This window comes from Protopterus annectens, chromosome 5.part0, assembly GCF_019279795.1.
Source record: "Protopterus annectens isolate FY-2018-M chromosome 5.part0, PAN1.0, whole genome shotgun sequence".
Taxonomy (NCBI): Eukaryota; Metazoa; Chordata; order Ceratodontiformes; family Protopteridae; genus Protopterus; species Protopterus annectens.
Window position 1 is genome coordinate 445,693,678 of NC_056735.1, and position 20,886 is coordinate 445,714,563.

General features: G+C 40.0%; 1 protein-coding gene across 1 annotated transcript in view; it reads left to right on the forward strand.

The window, feature by feature from the left end:
* Positions 1 to 20,886, forward strand: part of IL1RAPL1 (interleukin 1 receptor accessory protein like 1) — a 4,037,132-nt gene that overhangs the window by 3,752,956 nt on the left and 263,290 nt on the right. Inside the window, exon 7 of the mRNA XM_044072379.1 lies at positions 13,073 to 13,205. Coding sequence (XP_043928314.1) covers positions 13,073 to 13,205 — 133 coding nt within the window. The remainder of the gene's footprint in view (positions 1 to 13,072; positions 13,206 to 20,886) is intronic.

The window sequence follows — 20,886 nt, forward strand, 5'->3', positions numbered from 1 at the left end:
GGATATCCCTGTCTGATGCACTTTCCACTATGGCCCAGTTTGCAGTCGTCTGCAAACTTTGTCAGCCAAAGTCCTCCTATGTTGGCCTGTACTTCTGAGAAGTAGACGCCAAACAATAGGGCGCCAAGGACCGAGCCCTGTGGGACACCACTTGTGACCGGCTTGGAGTCTGACACAGCGCCAGCAACTCTAACCCTGTGGGTTCTGGCCTTAAGCCAGTTTGCAACCCATCTTGTGACATATGGGTTTACATTTAAGCTGGTAGTATTTCTACAATACCCGAGTGGGGTATTGTGTCGAAAGCCTTTGCAAGGTCAAGGTAGGCTGTATGGACTGCCTTTCCCTCATCAATGGCCTTGGTGACTGTTTCGAAGAAGTCGACCAAGTTCAAAATGCATGATCTTCCCTTGACAAAGCCAAACTGGGTCGGGTCTAATGTCTGCAAGTCAATATATCTTTGTTTATGAGCTCCATTATGATCCTCTCCATAGCTTTGCAGACTAGACTTGTTAAGCTTATGGGGCGGTAATTACCAGGGTCCGTAGAGGCGCCGCCTTTGTGGAGTGGGACAACAGTTGCCGTACGCCACTCCTTGGGCACGTATCCTGTGGTAAGGCTGAGATTAAACAGCTGCCTTATGTGCGGGTTTAATTCCTCATTTAGCTCGTGTAGCACACAGCCGGGGACACCATCTGGTCCCATTGATGCTGTGTTTTTAGCTTTAGAGAGAGCAGCTTCCACCTGCGCATTTGAGATGTCCGGGAGGCTACACTCGGCTGGGATAGTTATCTCTCCTTTAGGGGGGGAGAGGGGGGTGAAGTTTGCACTGAACCTGTCTGCCAGTATGTTGGCAATGTCTGTGGGTTCAGTGATTTTTGTATCATTTTGGACTAATTCTGAGCATATCTGGGAGTTTCCACCCAGGTTCCTAACATAGCTGAAAAAGGCCTTATGATTGTCCTTTGAATCCATGGCAATTTTTCTCTCAAAATTGGCCTTAGTTATTGTCATAGGCAACTCTAAAGTAAGCCTTGACTGTTAGCCATACTACCATTGGATAATAATATTGCGCAGTAATAATTGGACACACTTTTAAGGGCCTTTTAGTAGCTGATATTATTAGCTGGGTGGTGGCAGTAATTACTACCATATAGTCTGGGTAAAGGGGTACAGCTGGAGAATCTGTTTCAGCCTTTCCCAGGAGTGTCTGTGAAGTAGTATAAATACTTATCTCAAAGTGAGTGTGTGTTGTGTCAGCTACTTGGGCAGGGACAGGAAGCACTGGTTGGACAGAGAGGGTACTGGAGGTTTTAGCTTGCCCAGCTAGGCTAAGACCTGGACCCTATAGCTGTGTCAGTGGGGAGTCTTATTGGGGATCTGGTGAGCAAGGGAGCAACCATCCCCAGACAGACTGTGATCTCTGTGTAAACATAAGGGAAATTGTACTTTACTTTGTGTGTTAGTTATCCTTTTCTCTTCTAGGAGATGACCTCCATGGTGTTAGTGGTGAGGACTGAGGCTCCTTGACTGCTGGGCCAGGGCACAGTCATCACAAGTGTTTGGCAATAGTGGGATCTACTTAACATACTAATTGACTTGTAGTGGTGTGGGTAGAGCGAATTCCTGTAACTTATGTACAGTGATCTCTAAAAGCATTTTCTACTCTAAAACTGCCATGCAGTGTGTACTCAGAGTTCAGATCACAATTGTTTTACTTCTTTTGTTAGCTTAGTGTTAGTCATGGTGAGCAGGCAGCATGTCAGCAGAAGAGTATGGAAAGCTGACAAGGAGCCAGCTGGTGGAGATATGCCAGGCTAGGGGACTGGTGCATGGAAACCTGGCTAAAGCAGACCTGAATGTAGTCTTGGTTACAGCTGCATCAGAAAACAGCAGCCTGGAGGACAATCAGACTGACAGTGGAGATACAATATCCTCAGAGAATGGACAGCTCAACCTTTCTGCAGTGGACTTAAAAATCCAGCTGGAGCTAAAGAGATTTGTGTTGGATGCCAGAAGTATAGAACAAGAAGCAGCCGATAAAATGAGAAGTCTACAAGCTGAGGAAAATGAACAGCAGAGGAGGCATGAGAGGTAAATGCTGACTCTTCGCCAGAGTCATGGAGGTAATGGGGAAGGGAATAACCGGACCCCAGAACCACAAAACGTCAGTAAATTTCTTCCACAGTTTAAAGAGGGGGATAATTTTGATAGCTTCATTCATATGTTTGAGAAGGGTATGTAAACAGTATGAAGTTGACCAGTTACTCCATGGTAAAGCTGTAACTTCTTTAGCAGAAATGCATGACACTGACTGTTTTGATTATTCTGCTGTAAAAAGACATTTATTAAAATGCTTTAAGCTAACACCTGAAATGTATAGGAAAAATTTTTGTGAGCATAGACGCAAGGCAGATGAAAATGTATGTGAGTATGTTGTTGAACTGAGCACTTATTTTCATAGCTGGGTGAGTGGATGTCAGGTCACCACTTCTGAAGGGCTGGCAGACTTTTTGGTAAGGGAACAAGCCCTTAGCACTTTGCCAAACGACATGAGGATCTGGTTAGCTGATAAACAGTGTGCTACTTCAGAGGAGTTGGGGAAGAAGGGAGACCTATACCTAGCAAGCAGGGCAGCCCTGCACAGGAAAGGGACCCCTAGTACTGCTCATGGGTCTAAAGAAACCCATGGTGGGCAGCACAGACTGCCCCAACAGAATCCACCAGTAGCAGGGGAAGCCACTAGTCCAGGTACACATCCAGGACCTAGGGTGAAATGTTTTGAATGCAACCAGTGGGGCCATATGGCATACAGGCGTCCACGGAGGCAAGGTGGGGATCCAAAGGTGAGGGAGCCAGTAAGTGGTAAATTCCAACAGTGTGTTGTCTTGAGACATCAGGGGTATGGAACTACCATCCTGCAGATGTCCTGAGAGGGAAGGATTTGGATGAGGCAGTACTATGACTTTACACAGTTACATGCAGTGAGGCTAGGAGAAAAGCATGTGGATCTGGTAGCCTGGGGGAGACCCAGACAGACTGCATACTTGCAGCCAGGACTGCTGAGGTGATTATTTCAGGGAGTGAGCTAGGCTGTAGCAGTGAGACTGAATGTGAGCCACAGCTACTTGTGGGTAATGATGTTCCCTTGGAAAGGGTAACTACAAAGGTAGAGGTGAGTAGTAGTACCCAGGCTGACAGTGAGGCATCGGTCTCAGAGGAGGCCAGACTTCCTGTGGAAGGGGAGCTGGGAAGGGTTACAAGGAGAGACTTGAGACAGGCCCAGCTGTCAGACCCTACATTGCAAGGCCGGAGGCAGGTAGCTAGGGAGGCACCTGATTCTCAAGGGAAGGGGGAATCTGTATCCTGAAACAAAGGATTACTGTACAGAAAGTGGACCCTGAGAGAAGCATAGAAGGTGAGAGAGTACACCAGTTAGTAGTGCCTAGAGCTCACCGTCTGGTGCTTCTAGCTATTGCCCATGATATTCCCTTTGCGGGTCATATGGGCATAAAATGTACAAAGAGGCATACTATACAAAACTTTTATTGGTCTAGAATTTCCAGAGATGTAACAGGGTACTGCAGGACCTGTGAGCAGTGCCAAAAGGTAGGCAAGGCAGGAGACAAGGTGAGAGCTCCTTTGATGCATTTGTCTGTGATTGAGGAGCCATTTCAGAAGATAGCTATGGATATTGTGGGTCCTCTGAGTACCCGAAGTTCCACAGGGAAAAAGTATAGCCTAGTGATTATAGATTATGCTACACAATACCCTGAGGCAGTGGCTATGTCCTCCATTGAGGCAGAGAAGGTGGCAAATGCTTTGCTAGAGATTTTCAGCAGGGTAGGTTTCCCAAAGAAAATACTGTCTGACAGAGGTGCCAATTTTATGTCAGACCTGCTGGCTTGTCTGTGGAAGTCCTGTGGGGTGAAGCACATGAAGACCACCCCCTACCATCCCCAGACTAATGGTCTTGTTGAGAGGTTAAACTCTACAATTAAGTCCATGCTACGGGCATTTGCAGATCAGTTTAAGAGGGAGTGGGGCAAATATTTGCCCCATCTACTGTTTGCTTACAGAGAGGGTCCCCAGGAATCCACAGGTTTTTCACCCTTTGAGTTGCTGTATGGGCAAAGGGTGAGTGGTCCTCTAGATTTAATTTGAGATGAGTGGGAAGAGGAGTGTAAGTCATACAAGGAGACTGTTGTGGCATATGTCCTGAACCTCAGGACAAGGCTCAGGGAACTCATGGGCCTGGCCCAGGAGAACCTGGCAGAAGCCCAACAACAGAAAAAGGTGTGGTATGACAGAAATGCTCGAGCTAGAGAGTATGCTGTAGGGCAGCAGGTGATAGTTCTAATTCCTGTCAGACACAACAAGTTGCAAGCAGCTTGGGAGGGACCCTACAAGGTGGTAAGAAAGGTAAGTGATGGTAACTACATGGTGGAAGTGCTAGGCAGATGGCAGGGGCACAAATTGTACCATGTTAACATGATGAAACCTTACCATGATAGGGAGGCCCTTGTTTTGAGCATTTGCAGTGGATTGCAGGAGGAGTCTGAGGGAGATATGGAGACTGATCTCCTCAGTGAGGCTCGGGCTGACACCTCGGTGGAAGGGGTAGCAATGTCCCATCAGCTATTTCCTACCCAGGTTAGAGAAGTCTGGGCAGTGTTGCAGGAGTTTTGGGGCATGTTCACCGGGAAACCAGGGAGCACCCACCTGTGCAGCACCAGGTGGATACAGGACCCCAAAGGCTTATCAGGCAGGCCCCTTATAGGGTGCCTGAGAGATTCAAACAGACTCTGAGGGAAGAGGTACAGGAGATGTTGGAACTAGGGGTGATTTAAGAGTCCAACAGTCCCTGGGCCTCACCAGTGGTACTGGTGCCAAAGAAGGATGGCAGCATCAGTTTCTGTGTAGATTACAGGAAATTATATAGTCACACAAAGGCAGATTCTTACACCATGAACAGGACAGATGAGGCCCTAGAGCAGCTGGGTGGGGCTAAGTATCTTACAACCATTGATCTTACCAAGGGCTACTGGCAGGTGCCCTTGACTCCCAGTGATAGAGAGACGTCAGCCTTTGTGACTGCTTTTGGCTTGTATGAGTTCACAAAGATGCCCTTTGGGATGAAGAATGCCCCAGTGACTTTCCAGAGGCTGATAGATCATATCTTAGCAGGAGCAGGAGGGTTTGCCCTTGCTTACAGGGATGATATTGCTATCTACAGCCATTCCTGGCAAGAGCACCTTCAGCATGTCAGGGAGGTGCTGGGCAGACTACAGAGGGCAGAGTTGACCATTAAGCCAAGCAAATGTCAGATGGGTATGGCAGAGGTCTCCTACCTAGGACATAGAGTGGGGAGTGGTAAGATAAAGCCAGAACCTGCCAAAGTGGAAGCTATTCAGGCATGGCCTGCACCTGTTACCAAAAAGCAGGTGAGGGCATTCTTAGGGACAGCAGGGTACTACAGAAAGTTTGTTCCCAATTATAGTACCATAGCTGTTCCCCTCACAGACCTGACAAGGAAGAACAGGCCATTTAAGGTAGTGTGGACCCCAGCATGTGAGCAGGCATTTCAGAAGCTTAAGGAAGCTTTGGGAGGACCCTTTCTGTTTGGCAGTCCAGACCACAGCAAAGACTTTGTTGTGCAGGTGGATGCTTCAAGCTATGGGGTGGGGGCTGTACTTAGCCAGATTTCTTCAGAGGGAGAAGAGCACCCAGTGATTTACCTCAGTCATAGGCTCCAACCCAGAGAGGAATGCTATGCAGTGGTAGAAAAGGAATGTCTAGCCATAGTGTGGTCACTACAAAAACTTCAGCCTTATCTGTATGGAAGAAAATTCACTGTGATGACAGATCACAACCCTCTAACATGGTAGCTAAGATGAGATGGAATCTGGGGTTGCAAACATATGATATGTCAGTGCAGCACCGCAGTGGGAGGAGCAATGTCAGTGCAGATGGGCTCTCAAGACAGGGAATGGGGTGAGGTACACCCAGATAGACCTGACACTTTCAAGCAATGTTTCTCAAGGGGCACTTGAAAAGCTTGCTTGAGTTCCCGGGGGGGAAGAGATGTGATGACTGGGGAGAGATGGGCAAAGGCTGCCAGCCTAGTCAAATAGAATTTGATACATAATTCTATCAACTGTATAAATAAATGTAAAGTACAGGCTTTTGTTTTTAAATGTAAGAAAACACTGTAAAATGTGAACTTCAAGATTGTTGCAACATTGCCATCTGCAGTAAGGAAAACCAAGCCAAGTATTTCAAATGTGTCTTGTAAAGTTGAAAAGAGCTTATGAATCTCTTTAATGTTTTACAAGTTGATTCTAGTGTGTCTGGATGACGTTTTCTTGCCCATTGTTTTAAGGCTTAAGTTTATGACCAGAATTTACATGTGGAAGGTGCTTTATTGCTCTAGTTTCTGCTAGAATGTATATGTCATATGCCTTGTATTGTTGTAAGTTTCTGAGTAGGTGTTAGATTGCTAAATAATGCAGTTTGTGGCCTGAGAACTCAGACCAGATGTTAATATGATGCAATATGAATACTGGTGAAACTTAAGTGTCATAAATTATGTAATTTGGGAAGGGCCTTAGAAACATGTTTGTTAGTAATATTTAAATACTATTTCTCAAGAGAGACTGGGAGCATTTTGATCTTGATATCCAAATTAACAGCACTCTTCCTTGTGCTAATTTGTAAGTTTTAGCACTGTGATTTCTTGTAGGAATAGTTAAAGCCAGTAAAGATTAATTAGGTATTTTTCTTTGAAATCAGACCTGTCATACTGTATTATTTTAAGTTTCTGTGTGATCTCTGAACTCTTTGATATCTCTGTGGTGTAGTAGTTTTGTCTTCTGTTTTAATTATTTAATATTAAATATTTTTAAAACCTTCTACCTGTGGCTGATTTGTGTAGAGATAAGCTCTAGAGTACATTGCATATTTATAGAGGTTATTGTAATAGGCCACTCTAAAGTAAGCCTTGACTGTTAGTCATACTACCATTGGATAATAATATTGCACAGTAATAACTGGACACCCTTTTAAGGGCCTTTTAGTAGCTAATATTATTAGTTGGGTGGTGGCAGTAATTACTACCGTATAGTCTGGGTAAAGGGGCACAGCTGGAGAATCTGTGTCAGCCTTTCCCAGGAGTGTCTGTGAAGTAGTATAAATACTTATCTCAAAGTGTGTGTGTGTTGTGTCAGCTACTTGGGCAGGGACATGGAGCACTGGTTGGACAGATAAGGTACTGGAGGTTTTAGCTTGCCCAGCTAGGCTAAGACCTGGACCCTATAGCTGTGCCAGTGGGGAGTCTTATTGGGGACCTGGTGAGCAAGGGAGCAACCAGCCCCAGACTGACTGTGATCTCTGTGTGCATTTAAGGGAAATTGTAATTTACTGTGTGTATTAGTTATCCTTTCCTCTTCTAGGAGACAACCTCCCTGGTGATAGTGGTGAGGATTGAGGCTCCTTGATTGCTGAGCCAGGGCACTGTCATCACACCTTGTATGCTAGGGTTACTGTAATTTAGAGAAATTCATAACGCAAATGCAAGTGATTTGTGCATGTTGGCAACTTTGGGCATGCATACTGTGCTAACAGCTTTTGTTGTTCATCTTGTCAATGTACCTAGATGTGAGTTGAGTGAGAGTAATGCATAGTTTGGTGATAGTAGTTGCCACTTCCTGTGTTCCAACAGCATGCTCCTTATTATCTTTGTATTCAGAACTGCAATTAATGGTAGAAATATGCTGTTTTAATTTACTGCAGGCAGACAAACATGCATAAGAGATGCATAAACAAAAGTCTGTGAATCTTTCTAGTGTGCTATGCAAAGAAGATCTTAAAGGAGCATGTATTTCTATGCAAAACAGCACAGTAGTATATCTTTACAGCAGAACATCAGTATAGCATTAATATCTGCCTATTTAGCCGAATGTACTGTCTGTTGATAGTCATGTCACATGCTCGGAAACAACAAATGACTATATGACACTCCTGTCATGAACTGCATCTGTAAAAGTCATTAATTAGCACACACCATCTTACTTCTAGTCTCATTTATGGAGGAACTAAGAGTGGTTTCATTTCATATATGCCCTAGGCATGACATTATACAAAGCCTTGCTCCATGCTTTTTATTATAAATTCATTAATGCAAGACAAACATTATGTATACTGTAATGTGCTAAATAAAATAATTAGTACCATTATAGGTTCCTTGTCAATCCATTTATTCTGTTATGTATCTTATAGGTCAATGAATGACAGCTTTAGAGTTACATTTAGCTAAGGGACAATACAGAACATCAGCATAACTTCTGAAAACGATATGAAGTTTTTGCAGTCATGTTTTCTTTTGAAATACTTTAATGTGTCCCTGACTAGAAGATGAAGAGGTCTAAAACAGTGTTAAAATTCCTCAGTTCATCCAAGACGATCGAAGGAAAAAAAGAAGGAGAAATCGTAGTGAGTCATCAATGAAGAGTCGGCATTTATTGATGTGCTTCTGAATGTTTTGCCTTAATATTTAGACCTATGATCAGCAATAAGGAAGTAAGAAAAATGACAATGGAAGGTCGTAAGGATCAGCTTATGTGAACTCTAGGGGACAGTCCCTTTTTTGACACTGCATGTTGAAACTGCATAGTAGGAAATCAGATGAAAAGACGTAGTATGAAGAACCTTGGCAAGGAAAGTTTTAAGTTCATGATGAAAATATCAGTTTAGCCCTCATCCAGATATGATGATCCCTTTTTTATTAGTTGATAGTTATTGCTTTATTGTGCAACTACTGTATGACCTGAAATGATACGTTTTATATCTTATGTAATACTGCTTTAGATAGAACTGATACATTTTATATCTTGTGTAACACTGTTTTATATTGTTCATTCCCCTAGTTACATAGAATAAGAGTCGGGCATTAAAACATTAAGCCTATAAAACTGAATAGCACTGATATTCTGATTGATCTATACCAAAATCTTTGCATACTTTCCTAATTTAGCTTTAACAGAAGTACGTTTAAGCAGTGTTCTTACGTTTAAATTGGTAGCTTTTATGGCTGTAGAAGATAAGTACAATCAGCATAGTCTTTTATTCTAGTTTATTTAGCAAGAAGGACAAGAAAGACAAACAATGACCTGTATTTATTCATTTATGAACTTACCAATTTCTTTGTGTGCTAAAAATAACAGGTTTCAGTTATTTTAATATTACAGGACGCATGACCGTGTCTATATTCCAAGTAGGTAGGACATGAAAAACATGGTTCTGTAAGTTACTTATGAATGCGTAAGGATGATGATTAACACTGTTTTACAGGGACTTATTATAGTATGCTAAGACCTGCAATGTTCCTTTTGATTTGTGATAATATGAAGCATTAAAAGACTTTGAGCAACAGATAAAGGGTATTTAGTAGCTGCATGTTGGAGCATAATGCAAGACAGTTAGACACTAACACTTTCATATGATAACTACATCTGCTTCAGTAGGGTAGATTTTTTCATAGGTTCATAGGCAAGCCAGCTTTACTTTTGCTCAAGTTAACCTATCTAGTTTGGTTAGTGTTTGGCCTTACCCTTCCCATAGTTGATAATTATATATTACCCCTAATGAGAATAACTGGAATCATACCATAGATACTTTGAGGGGACCCATGCATAAAGCATTTAGGAGTATCTCTGTTCATTAGTAGTATAGGGGGCAGTTCTGTGGTAAATTTTCTGTTTCCCTTTCATAGATCCAAGTTGCTGTTAAATATGAACAGGGGTGAACATTGTTTTTATGTGAATGGGGCGTCTGTTCAAGAGCAGTGGTATCATCCGTGAGATATAGCTGTCCCTCCAAACTGTTATGTTGATGTTGTAGAAGAGGTTTTGATCCCCTGACTTAGTATTTCTGTTACCATATGGATTTCTGATGTGCAGCAAGTCTATCGGTACTGGGTTGGAGGATGCCTTGTATGCCAGACACAGGTCACCTCTTAGCATAGATACTGAGTATAATGACAGGACTTTGAGTTGGTGCATGTAAGACATGTTGTTTAGACCTTGTATCCTTTTAGTGAGGTATCTCAATGGGTGTTCCAGTTGGTGTATGTGTCTGGACAGATACATACATTAAGTAATATACATTTGCTAATTAGATTACATTCACATGATAAAAGAGACAACTATCACAGTATAAAAGGTGCTTATCCAGGTGTTGAACACCAAGCATTTGAAGGGTTTTCCCGACAGCTAATAGATCATGTGATTTTTGGTTAGAAATTCAAAGAAATGGAGGTGATGGACGGAACTAGTAAGAGAAGAAAATCTTAATATTGCAGTTAAGTGGGGGGGGGAGTAAAGCAGATTAAGAGACAAATATATATATATATATATATATATATATATATATATATATATATATATATGGTTTTTATCTGAAGTATAGAGGTGAGGGGGTAAGCAGTGTCAAAACCAATGTATATAGCTGGGAGATGTTTGTAAAACTATTCAGGTATTGGTGAAGACTGGCTGTGGAGCAAATGATTATAAGTGAAGTGAAAGGGTTTGATGATAGGTAAAGCTAAAGATAACAGTGGTATTTACCCTGGACATGTACAAATGTAGATCCATTGATTTGATAGCTGAAGTTTTACTGGTATTTTAAATTACTTTGCATTCTGAGTGGATTTCAGTGGTTGTGGTACATGATACTAGACTTCAGCTGCTCTATTTGGAATATAGAGGGTCACCTGCAGTTTTAGATGATTTGGTTATAGTAATTACTGATTTTTCCCTAGAGTGTAACATTCTATTGGGAGAGTAGGGTTGTAGTAAGTTGTTAAGGGCTGGGCAGGTTGCTGGGAATTTGTTACAAAATCATGAATATTTCATTTACAATTGCCTGTTATTTTTTTATAATAATAATAATAACAATAATAATAATACCATTCCCTCAATTCCATGTCTTTCTCCCTGTCAGAGTGATTGAAATATATGAATGGCAGATAATTGCAGGCTGCTGTACATGGTGTGTCATGAACGGTTTTATAAGAGCTTATCAGTGAACAGAGGGATTATTACAAGTATCAGAAATATATAGTATACTAGTGGATATCATAAACGGAAAGAAATATGTTCTGTTTTTAGTACTACAAATTTCCTTCATTAGTGACAACTGTCTCTTTAATTTAACGTTTGCCCATATGACTGGTGAGTAAGATATACCTACACCTGTTTCCAGAATTTCAAAATTCTACAATTCAAGTAATTCTGAACTAGACAGAGAAAGCGCCAGCACCAATAGTAAGCGCTAACTCAGGCTGCTACCACTGGTAGTGACCCTTTCTGATTCAGAAACAGGTGCGCCACAGGGATCCTATGTGGTTTGTAGAATGACAGCAGTGTGCTGTCTCCTCAGCTGAGTTTTACGATAATGAGGCATTCTGGGGAGTGGCATCTGCTAATCAGTCATTTGGTCCGCCCAGGAAATACCTGCAGTAAGGTATTATGAAGCTGATAGACTGTGTAAATTAGATCAGCTAGACAAGTTAACTAACTCAGTCAGCAGTTCATTTTTACTCATTTATTTCTGAGGATGAAATTGCATCAGAAGTAAATATCAAGTTTATTGCAAAGGTACCATGAATAATCTTTAAATTTTATTCTGCAGCATTACTTTCAATGAATCAGGGAATAATCTCAGAATCAAGGACAAATCCAGAAATGATCAGGGATACTTTTAAAATATTATTATTATTAACCTGATAAATTGACAGAATAATAGAATGTGAATTTATATACAATTTCTTAAGTAAAATAAGTATATAACTCTAATTATTGTCATTATTTAAGTGCAATTTACCACCTTTTCTCCAAAAGTCACCCATTTTAGGATTAAGATAGACAGACCTAAAATTTGAATCAAAATCAGGGTCATTCTTAAAAATCAGGGACAGTTGATAGGCATGCTCTACCGTAACTCACAAATTTAATACAAGAGTCTTGCAGCATAAAAGATGTACGGGTGGGGATATCACTAAACGCCAGGGATATGACTTTAATACCCAAGTCTATTAAAGAGTTAGTCAAACAGAGAAATGATTTGAACCCTGTAACTCAGTCCAGAATTCAGTTTAAGACTGCAGATTTCTAGTTCTCTGTGCTGCCACTACACACCAGTGATGTTCTTTCAATGTTATCCCTTAAGTCTCTTAAAAAATAGTTGATGATTAGGAAAAAGGTGGTTGAACCTCATACCCTAGGCACAAGAAAACAGCTCTTTGTCCACTGCATTACCACTAAATACCAGAGGTATACTTTAAAAATTACTGCAATGCATTAAATAAAATTTCATTAAAATGGGGACAAAGCTTCAAACTGTCCACCTATGGAACAAAAAGTAGGTCATTCACCATGCTGTGCTTTAACCCTCTACACTAACAGAAGAAATCTTGGATCTGTATCAGTTTTTTAAACAATAAGAAATATGAAACTCTTAATGATTGGGATAACTGACTGTAAGAATCTATGATGAACAGAACAGGGGCAAAATCAGGGACAGTTGTAAAGGTTGGGGTATGTCTACTGGGCAGGTGCCATACATCTAAACAGCCATGCTGAAGTTTTCTGACAAAGCCTGGAAGACCATTAGACAATACCGGAGATATTTCTGAAATATTACGTGGAGTCTCTTAAAACTTTAATTCAGTAACAGGATTAGCATCACAATGAAGTTTGGCACAATGGAAAAATGACACTCTAATATAGGGCATTACTGACTGAATGTAATCATCAATGATTTTTGAGGAACAAGTCAAAAATAAATATGTTTTACATTGTGTTCATATTGGATAGCAAAGATTGTAAAGACAATCGACCCTCCCCATTATGAGTCTAAAAGTATAGAAGGAATGCATACATTGAAGGAGAAAACAGCATCTTAAAAATGAATCATGGCATTATGTGTTATGAAATGTTATAATCACTGTTCAAATATTACTTAACAAAAATTACTTCACACTTTCTATATAAAATATTCTCTGTTTATTCTCCACTAGGCAATTTTGCTAATCTGACATGCCGGGCTTTTTTTGGATATAATGGAGATGTCAGTCCTATTATCTATTGGATGAAAGGAGAGAAGTTCATCGAGGATTTGGATGAAAAACGAGTTCATGAAAGTGATGTGAGGTAAAATGAATATTCAAATAACTTATTAATGTTGCTGCATTTTATGCAAGTGAATCTGATTAGTTAAATGTCTTGATTTGAAAGTAATTTAATATGACTGTTCAGAGCTTTCTAACCATAGATCAAAGCATGTAACTTTGGTAGGCTTTACATTGTACAAAGTTCATTCAACATTCATGTTGATGACTCGTGAAAAAGAACAAAAACATTGACACCGACAGAAGTGGACCATTCTGGTCAGAGTAAAACAGGGTGGGAAAAAAAAACAATCAGTAATGTTAGTTTGTAACACAACCCAGCTTATTCACACTCAGACACTTAGCCATACATACATTCTGATTAATGAGTCTTCTGAGACGTTATGCATTCAAAGAAAATGATTATTTATTTGTCAGCTTGTTACTTTATTTAGGTAGCAATGCATAGTAAAAAAAATCTATATTTATCTGATAGCTTGGCTTTTTATTTATTTAGATAGCAATCTGTGATGTAGTAGTAGTATGTCTTTCAGCTTTTCCCAGTTAGGGATCGCCACAGCGGAACTCCGGTCCGCTAATGATTGGCAGTAGATATCATCCACTTTTTTATTAAAGTGTACTTTCAAGTATTCTGAGGTGATAGCTGGCAGTCAGATCATCACAGGTTACATCTACTTTTTAACATAAATGAGCATATTCTAATGCTTTACTAGTAAGCAGAAATTGGTTTGGCCATAATAGTTATATTTGTTTACCTCACCAAGACAAGATGCAGGGTTTGATTTCCACCTTAAAAGGGAAACTGACTAGGTTTACACCAGCCTAGTACTTACCTATTAAAACAGAATTTATGTTTTAGACATGGTTGACTGAATGGTTATGATAGTCAATTTTCAGACACAAGGGACAGGTTTGAATGTCACCTTTGGTTTTTCTCTGATTATAGGCTAGATATGCAACAGCTTGTTGACAGACTATTTACTGGGGTATGTGGGTTGGCATAATGGCTAAGGTGTCTACATTTCAGACACAAGGCAGATAGTCGGCTACACTGTGGTTTTGCCATAACAGTTAAGGTCTTCACGTTACAGACACAAAGTACAAGGTATGATTCTGACCTTAGGTTATTGGCTAGACTTAAAATGGCACTTCTGGCAGTTAGCATCATATTCATTTTAGAGAGAGGAGATGGCATAATGGTTAAGGTCTTTCCTTCACAGATACAAAATTCAGGGTTTAATTCTAACCTATTTCTTAGGCTTATAGTAGTCTGCAGACTGATAGCCTAGTATTTACCTTTGAAATTATCAGAATTATATTATGCAGCAGATAACATTTATTATTTTCCTATCAAAAGGAATTAATTGTCTTTAAACTGCCATTTGGAATTCTAGATAGCAAACGTCTGTTGCTGACATAATCTGATACTGATAAACTTAGCACAACCTTAGTTTAGCTCCATATTGAAATGCCAGTACTCGAAATGCCAAGTGCCAAAAAGCAAAAAAAAAAAAAATCCCCTGAACTTACACACACACACATATATATATATATATATATACATATATATATATATATATATATATATATATATATATATATATATATATATATATATATATATATATATATATATATATATATATATATATACCAACTCTGAAATTGCCATACCTCAGAAAAAAGGGAATATTCCGAGAAATAGCATGTTGGACTTAGTATTTGTAAGTCTGATCCTTGAGCCATTCAGTTCCCATATATTGGGACTCATTCTAGTGGGTCCCAACATTTCAAATGGTTACCCATTTTAACTTTTCTTGTTCCAACATGTGTCCAAATGTGAGTATTAGTGTTATTGTCTATCAATGTATTTTAAATACGGTTGGAAATAGAGAGAATGTTCTACAATAATTTAATGAAATTATTTTAAAATATTTTTTGCATTTCTAACTTTTACTGTAGCTTTTTTTGTATGCAGTTTCTACTTGAACGTTTTTGTTTGTTACTGGCACCTCCAGTCAGAGCTATTTAAGTATCTTTTTTTTTTTTAATTAAATTATCAGATATCACTTCACTACTGTCATGAGACAGTGAATTCTACTATAGTCCACTGACATGCTATATTTCACAATTCTACTGTATGATAGTTTGAAAAGCATGTGGGTAAGAACATTATCATTTTTTAATTGTTGACTGCTTAGTTGACTGACTGCAGCAGGAGGTAGACAGCGAGGGGATGGAGAGGAACAGAGAAATATTTGGTTGCACAAACCCTTGATGTTTAATGTTTAGACATCATTGTTTGCAGTATTCTTGTTCTTTATTGCTGCCTGTTCTCCTCAGTGTTTTTCTTCATGGATATTTTTTTAAATATCCAATAATTTAAGCACAATTACTTAGCTTCTGTGAGTCAGCAATGCAGTTTGAGTGTTATTTTTTTAACTTTTCTCCATTGTAGTGTGATCATTGTCTTGATATTTTTAATGTAGAGACTGCAAAACAGCTGGCTTCCTTGCAAAAAAAAAGAAATATTATTTATGGATTTTTGGGTCATACTTTTCAGTATTTATAATTCGGAAAAAAAAAAAACATAGCTTGTTTCTCTGTAACTCAAATGAAGATTGTGAAATGGCAATTTCCCACAACAAGGGTTATGTGAGTTTTCAACAACAGGGAGACTGCACATAGGAAAGATAAATAAAATGCACACAACTGCTACATTAGAAAAAGTAACATTTTAAAATTAGCATATAAATCATGGTCATTCCTGTCTTTCTTTCCAGTCCTTCAGGACTACAACTTAATAATTTAAAAACAAAATTGTTTATCTTATGATATTCATCTCAGCTATAGTATTATGCATATCCCATTTCATAGTGAATGTTTCCATACTGTTTGAACCAAACACTTAATAAAACTAGTAAAACAAATAAAACCGACCAGAATCAAGTAGTTGACCGTTTATTGAATAAAGCAAAAATAAAATTTGTTAAAATCTGATGATGCCCAGGAAAGTGAGTGGGTGAAAGTGCTTAGTGGATTTTAACGAATTTAATTTTTTCCTTATCCATTAAATGGTCAACTACTTGATTCTGGTTGGTTTTATTTGGTTTCCATACTGTTTGCCCTACAGCTTTCATGGAACAGTGTTACATAATTGCAGCACTTTGTGCCAAAGTAGTTTCCATGCATTACTCATAATTTGTTCTCTTTGGCTATAACCTATGCCTCTTGCTTTGCCACTCTTCCAGACTTTATTCATTCATTTAATGTGGGATCAAGCTATTTATGTTTGAAGGTCATAGGAAGTGTGGCTAAGTTGCTTTGGTCAAAACAGGTCACTCAAATGTCAAACATGATGAAATGTCATTTTGCTTAATATTGCTTTCAGTGAAATGGCATGTGATAGAATGCAGATGATGTATGTTTGTTTGAGAGAGTGAGATTGGGGTTAGAGGCAAAGGTAAATTAGAGGTTAAGACTGTGTCATTTATTATTTGCTGCCATTCCTGTTACAGTTAGAGTTAGATTTAGATGTACAAGTGTGGTAAGACAAAAGTATTTGTAACAACATTCATTGTCCACTGAGCCGAGTCATAAAACACACCAGATTGACTTTGCGACCTTTTATTACATAACAGTCAAGGCCATCCAACAGTGATGCCACAAGCAATTCATATACAACATATAAACAAATGACATCAAACCATCACCTCAAGCCAGTTGGAGTAGACCTGCCTGTTCCAGCTGCCACCTCAAAGCAAACCAGGTATGTATTCCTGGCTATCTCAGACCTGGTGGTAAACCTGTTTAACTCATACTTAAAACCACAATCACCTTGATGTGGCAACCAGTCAAATCTGGGTCCAACTTGTGGGTACCCAAGGCTGCTGAACAAGAAGAAGAACAGGGAGGATCACAAGGAAGGATGAAGCTGTAAGGCTGCCGCCAACCCAGCATGCTATGCCTTTCCCCCCAAATCACTGGCCTAGCAAATACATTCAGGGTTATGAAAGAAAACAAGTTAACTCTGAAAACATGTCTGAACAGCAACAACCATATCCAAATTAAACAAATCAAAACCCATGTTATTTAAATGAACATTGTCCAAATCATAGAAATCAGGCTCCAATCTGTCAATATCACTGTGCTCAATCAGCTGAAATCCAATTTGGCTAGCAGCCTGCTTGACTCTGTGGTTGATAAAAAACCTTGCTCTCTCAATGACACTGTGCCTTCTAGTATCTTTACAGTAGAATGGAGGAATGATGGTAGACCAAAAGAAAGTGACTTTCGGATATAGCTGCCACAAGTGTTCCATATCAGATAAGATTCTAGCCAACAATATCTTCTTAATGGCTTGACCCAGATCATTATTACAGCACTAGTAAAGGATTCTTTCATTGTAAACTTAAGCCATATTTCTCAAAATTGAAACCATCAAAGACCTGGGAAACCAAAAGATTTAACTGTCTACCGGTTGCTGTAAAGAGAATGTGCGTGACCAGCTGGGCAGGCCAAGGCCCAGAAGGATGCTTTCTGAATAAAAGAATGTCCCAAGAGCCAAATTACCTCCTTCCATGCAACAGAAATAAAAAAATAATGCCTGATGTATGACAAAAAGGATTCGGAGAGCCACTTCCTCATTCTTTGAATGATCTTCACAGATAGCCTTCCATGGTCAAGTCTGAGATACAGCATATCTGAAAGGAAAGGGAGGAGTAACCTTGTGGGTGAATTCCTGCTTCTGACAAGACCTGCCTAAGAAATGTTTTAATCTCTGATAGGTAAAAAGGCCTGCCAGAGGCATGCATGAAAACCAAGCCCGACCTCTTCTCTAAGGGAGTAATATTAAATAGTAAACAACTTAGTGCACAGGGCAAGTGACTAGCTCCTCTTGTCTAGGTACAACTGCTGACCTTTACCAATTTGATCATTCTTGTATTTGTTCAGCCAAATCATGGCAAACTCCCAATGGGTGACAAGATCCTCTCAACAAAGGAAAAGGAGAAATTCATTGGGCCAGAAAACACCCACATACAATAGGTGAAGAAAGCAGTTATAGAGAAAAACAAGTGAAATTCAACAATGGTCCTGTAAAGACCTTGACTAACAAGGGGAAACAGTTGTCGGGGATCCTGAAAAGGTCCCCCCAGGTTCTCTTGGCTTTTAAATATCCTCCCCATAACCCAATGTCCTGACACCGGCTGAAGGCCCCAAAAATCTTCCAACCTTCCTAAAGCTACAGGTGTACTCTGAGAGTTTTAGTTGAATTGCCTGCTATGGAACTAACCACTAAAAATTGCAGCAACAACTTTACTCCCCATGGCCTGGGACCAGTGATCAAAGACCTGTAGAATGTCTTGAAAGAGATGACAAGTATGTTTTCCCAGTGTTGCTGGCCCAAGAGTTTGCCAAAACCTATAATGACTGTCTTCTACAATTAGCCACACTCCCAGAAGAACAGGGGTTCTCTTTGGATTCGTATGGCTTGGCCAAGAGACAAACCTGGCAAACTGAAACTAGGAAAGACTGTCAGCTACAGGATTACATGACCAGGGACATGAACATAACATACAAAAATGACAAATTAATCTGTAAACTCAGCAAAACTAAATGCCAGATGATTGAGTGGACCCACCTGAACCTGGAGGAATGTTTTTTGAGAACATGAACCACTTTGATATTATGTGAGTGAAAAATTATCCTTGTCAAGTAATCTATCCTTCCATAGTAACACTGTCACTCAAATGGGAAAAATGTCTAGACAGATGATGTCCTCCCTTTACTCCATGGACCAACTTTCCAGCCACCTTTCAACAAACCAGCTACCCATAAACTAAGCCCCCATACTAGCCCCCCCAGCAACATCAGTAAAAAGCTTAAGGTTCGTAGCTGTGGTCAAGGGGGCTGCCATAAATCCATTATACTGTTTGAAGAAAGTAAATCATAACCAAAGGTCCTCTTTACCCCATCTAGTCAACCTAACCAGGTGGTGCTTGGGTGTGTTATCTTCCAACAATTCAGACATGGACTGTAGGATTGTTCTGCCTGGAGAAACCACCCTAAAGGCAAAATTCAACAAGCCATGTAATTGCATGATGTCTCCTACTTGTACTTTGCTGGAACACAAAAGTTTCCAAACTAACTGCCAGACTTTTTGGAGTTTGGGTGAAGGAAGCTTGAAGGAGTTATCAGTGGTGTCTACTTCTAAGCCTAAGAAAGTCAAAACTTGGCTTGGCCCCTCTGACTTGTAATCAGCCAAAGGTACGTCCAACTCACTGCGATGCTGCTGAAAAGTGGCTATCCCTTCCAAAGCGCAATCCTGACCATCCCCATTATCAAAAAGTCATCTAGGTCATGTACTGCTGACTGGCAGACTTTTTTTGGCATTTTTGCCAACACCAGTGTAAAGCTGTGCTGAATATTTCAAACACCGTACAAGCCACAGCACACCCCATTGCATTGCAGTGTTGAAAAATATCTTCTCATTCAAATGAAAACCTAAATAAGGCCAATCCTCTTGTCTTCCTGGGAGAAGACAGAAAGCAGATTGGATCTCCATCTTACAGATTCATGGATCCATATGGCCTGTGATGACCTCAGCTGCCTGAACCAAATAAAAGTAGTGCACCTTGATTAGTTTGGTGTCAATAAAATCATTGACTGAACTTCATGCTGGGTGAGATAAGATATGAATCAATCTGAACTCACCCTCTTGTTTTTGGGGAACCAGGCCAACAGGGAAATTTTAAATAAAAAAAACATGGGGGGGGGTGAAAATAGGGCCAATTATCCTGCCAGCTTGTCACTCTTTCTCTATTAACCTGGCAGAAATATGTTTGTGTCCTTTGATGGATGACAAATTATAAACTAACTTGTAATCTAACGGGAGTGTTGAGTGGATTGGAAAGCCTATGGAAAAACCTGTAATAAGGGTGGCTGCTGCCTTTTGATCTATGTAATTTGACAGCAAATAGGTTAAATTGTCTAGACAAATTGGGGAATAAGCCAGATATGGCACATTCAGGTCCCCTCCCAAAGCCCAACCCCCATAGCCACAAAAAGGTGGCTTGGCATGAAAGAACGTCTTGTGCCCCTTACCAGTCTCTCCATCTCTCTGAAACATAGAACAATTCCACCTGTCCTTAGGCAACAAGCCTCAACATCTGGAAATGGGATGGCCCTAACCACATCTTGAACACAAGTGATTAAATCTGCAAGTGGGCCAGAGACATTTTCCCTGAGTGAATGCCTAGCAAAACCTTGTATCTTTTGTATTAGTAGGCCCATAGGCACCTCCTTGTCCATCATGGTACTGACCCATATGTCAGGGTGCTTTGACTCTCCCTTGAGGGAACTATTGAGGGCTTTCAGTTTCCTGAAGTGCTGATCATAATTCAACCACCCCAAACCCCCTTTCACATGGTGAGTTTCCCTTAGAGTCACAAAGTAAGCTAATAAAGGGAGTGCTTGTGTGGGATCCTTCTCAATGATTACATCCATAAATACCCAGAGAACAAGTATCCCATTTCTACACAGGTGTACTGGCTGGTGCCTTCTTCCCAATGGCCACTAAGGCTGCTATCAATTCCTTGTTGGACATATTATCAATGCCCAAAATGCACTTTATACCCTCATTATCTACTAGATCAAAGATATCTACAAACTTCCCTTTTATAATCTTCTCTTTGACCTTAGAG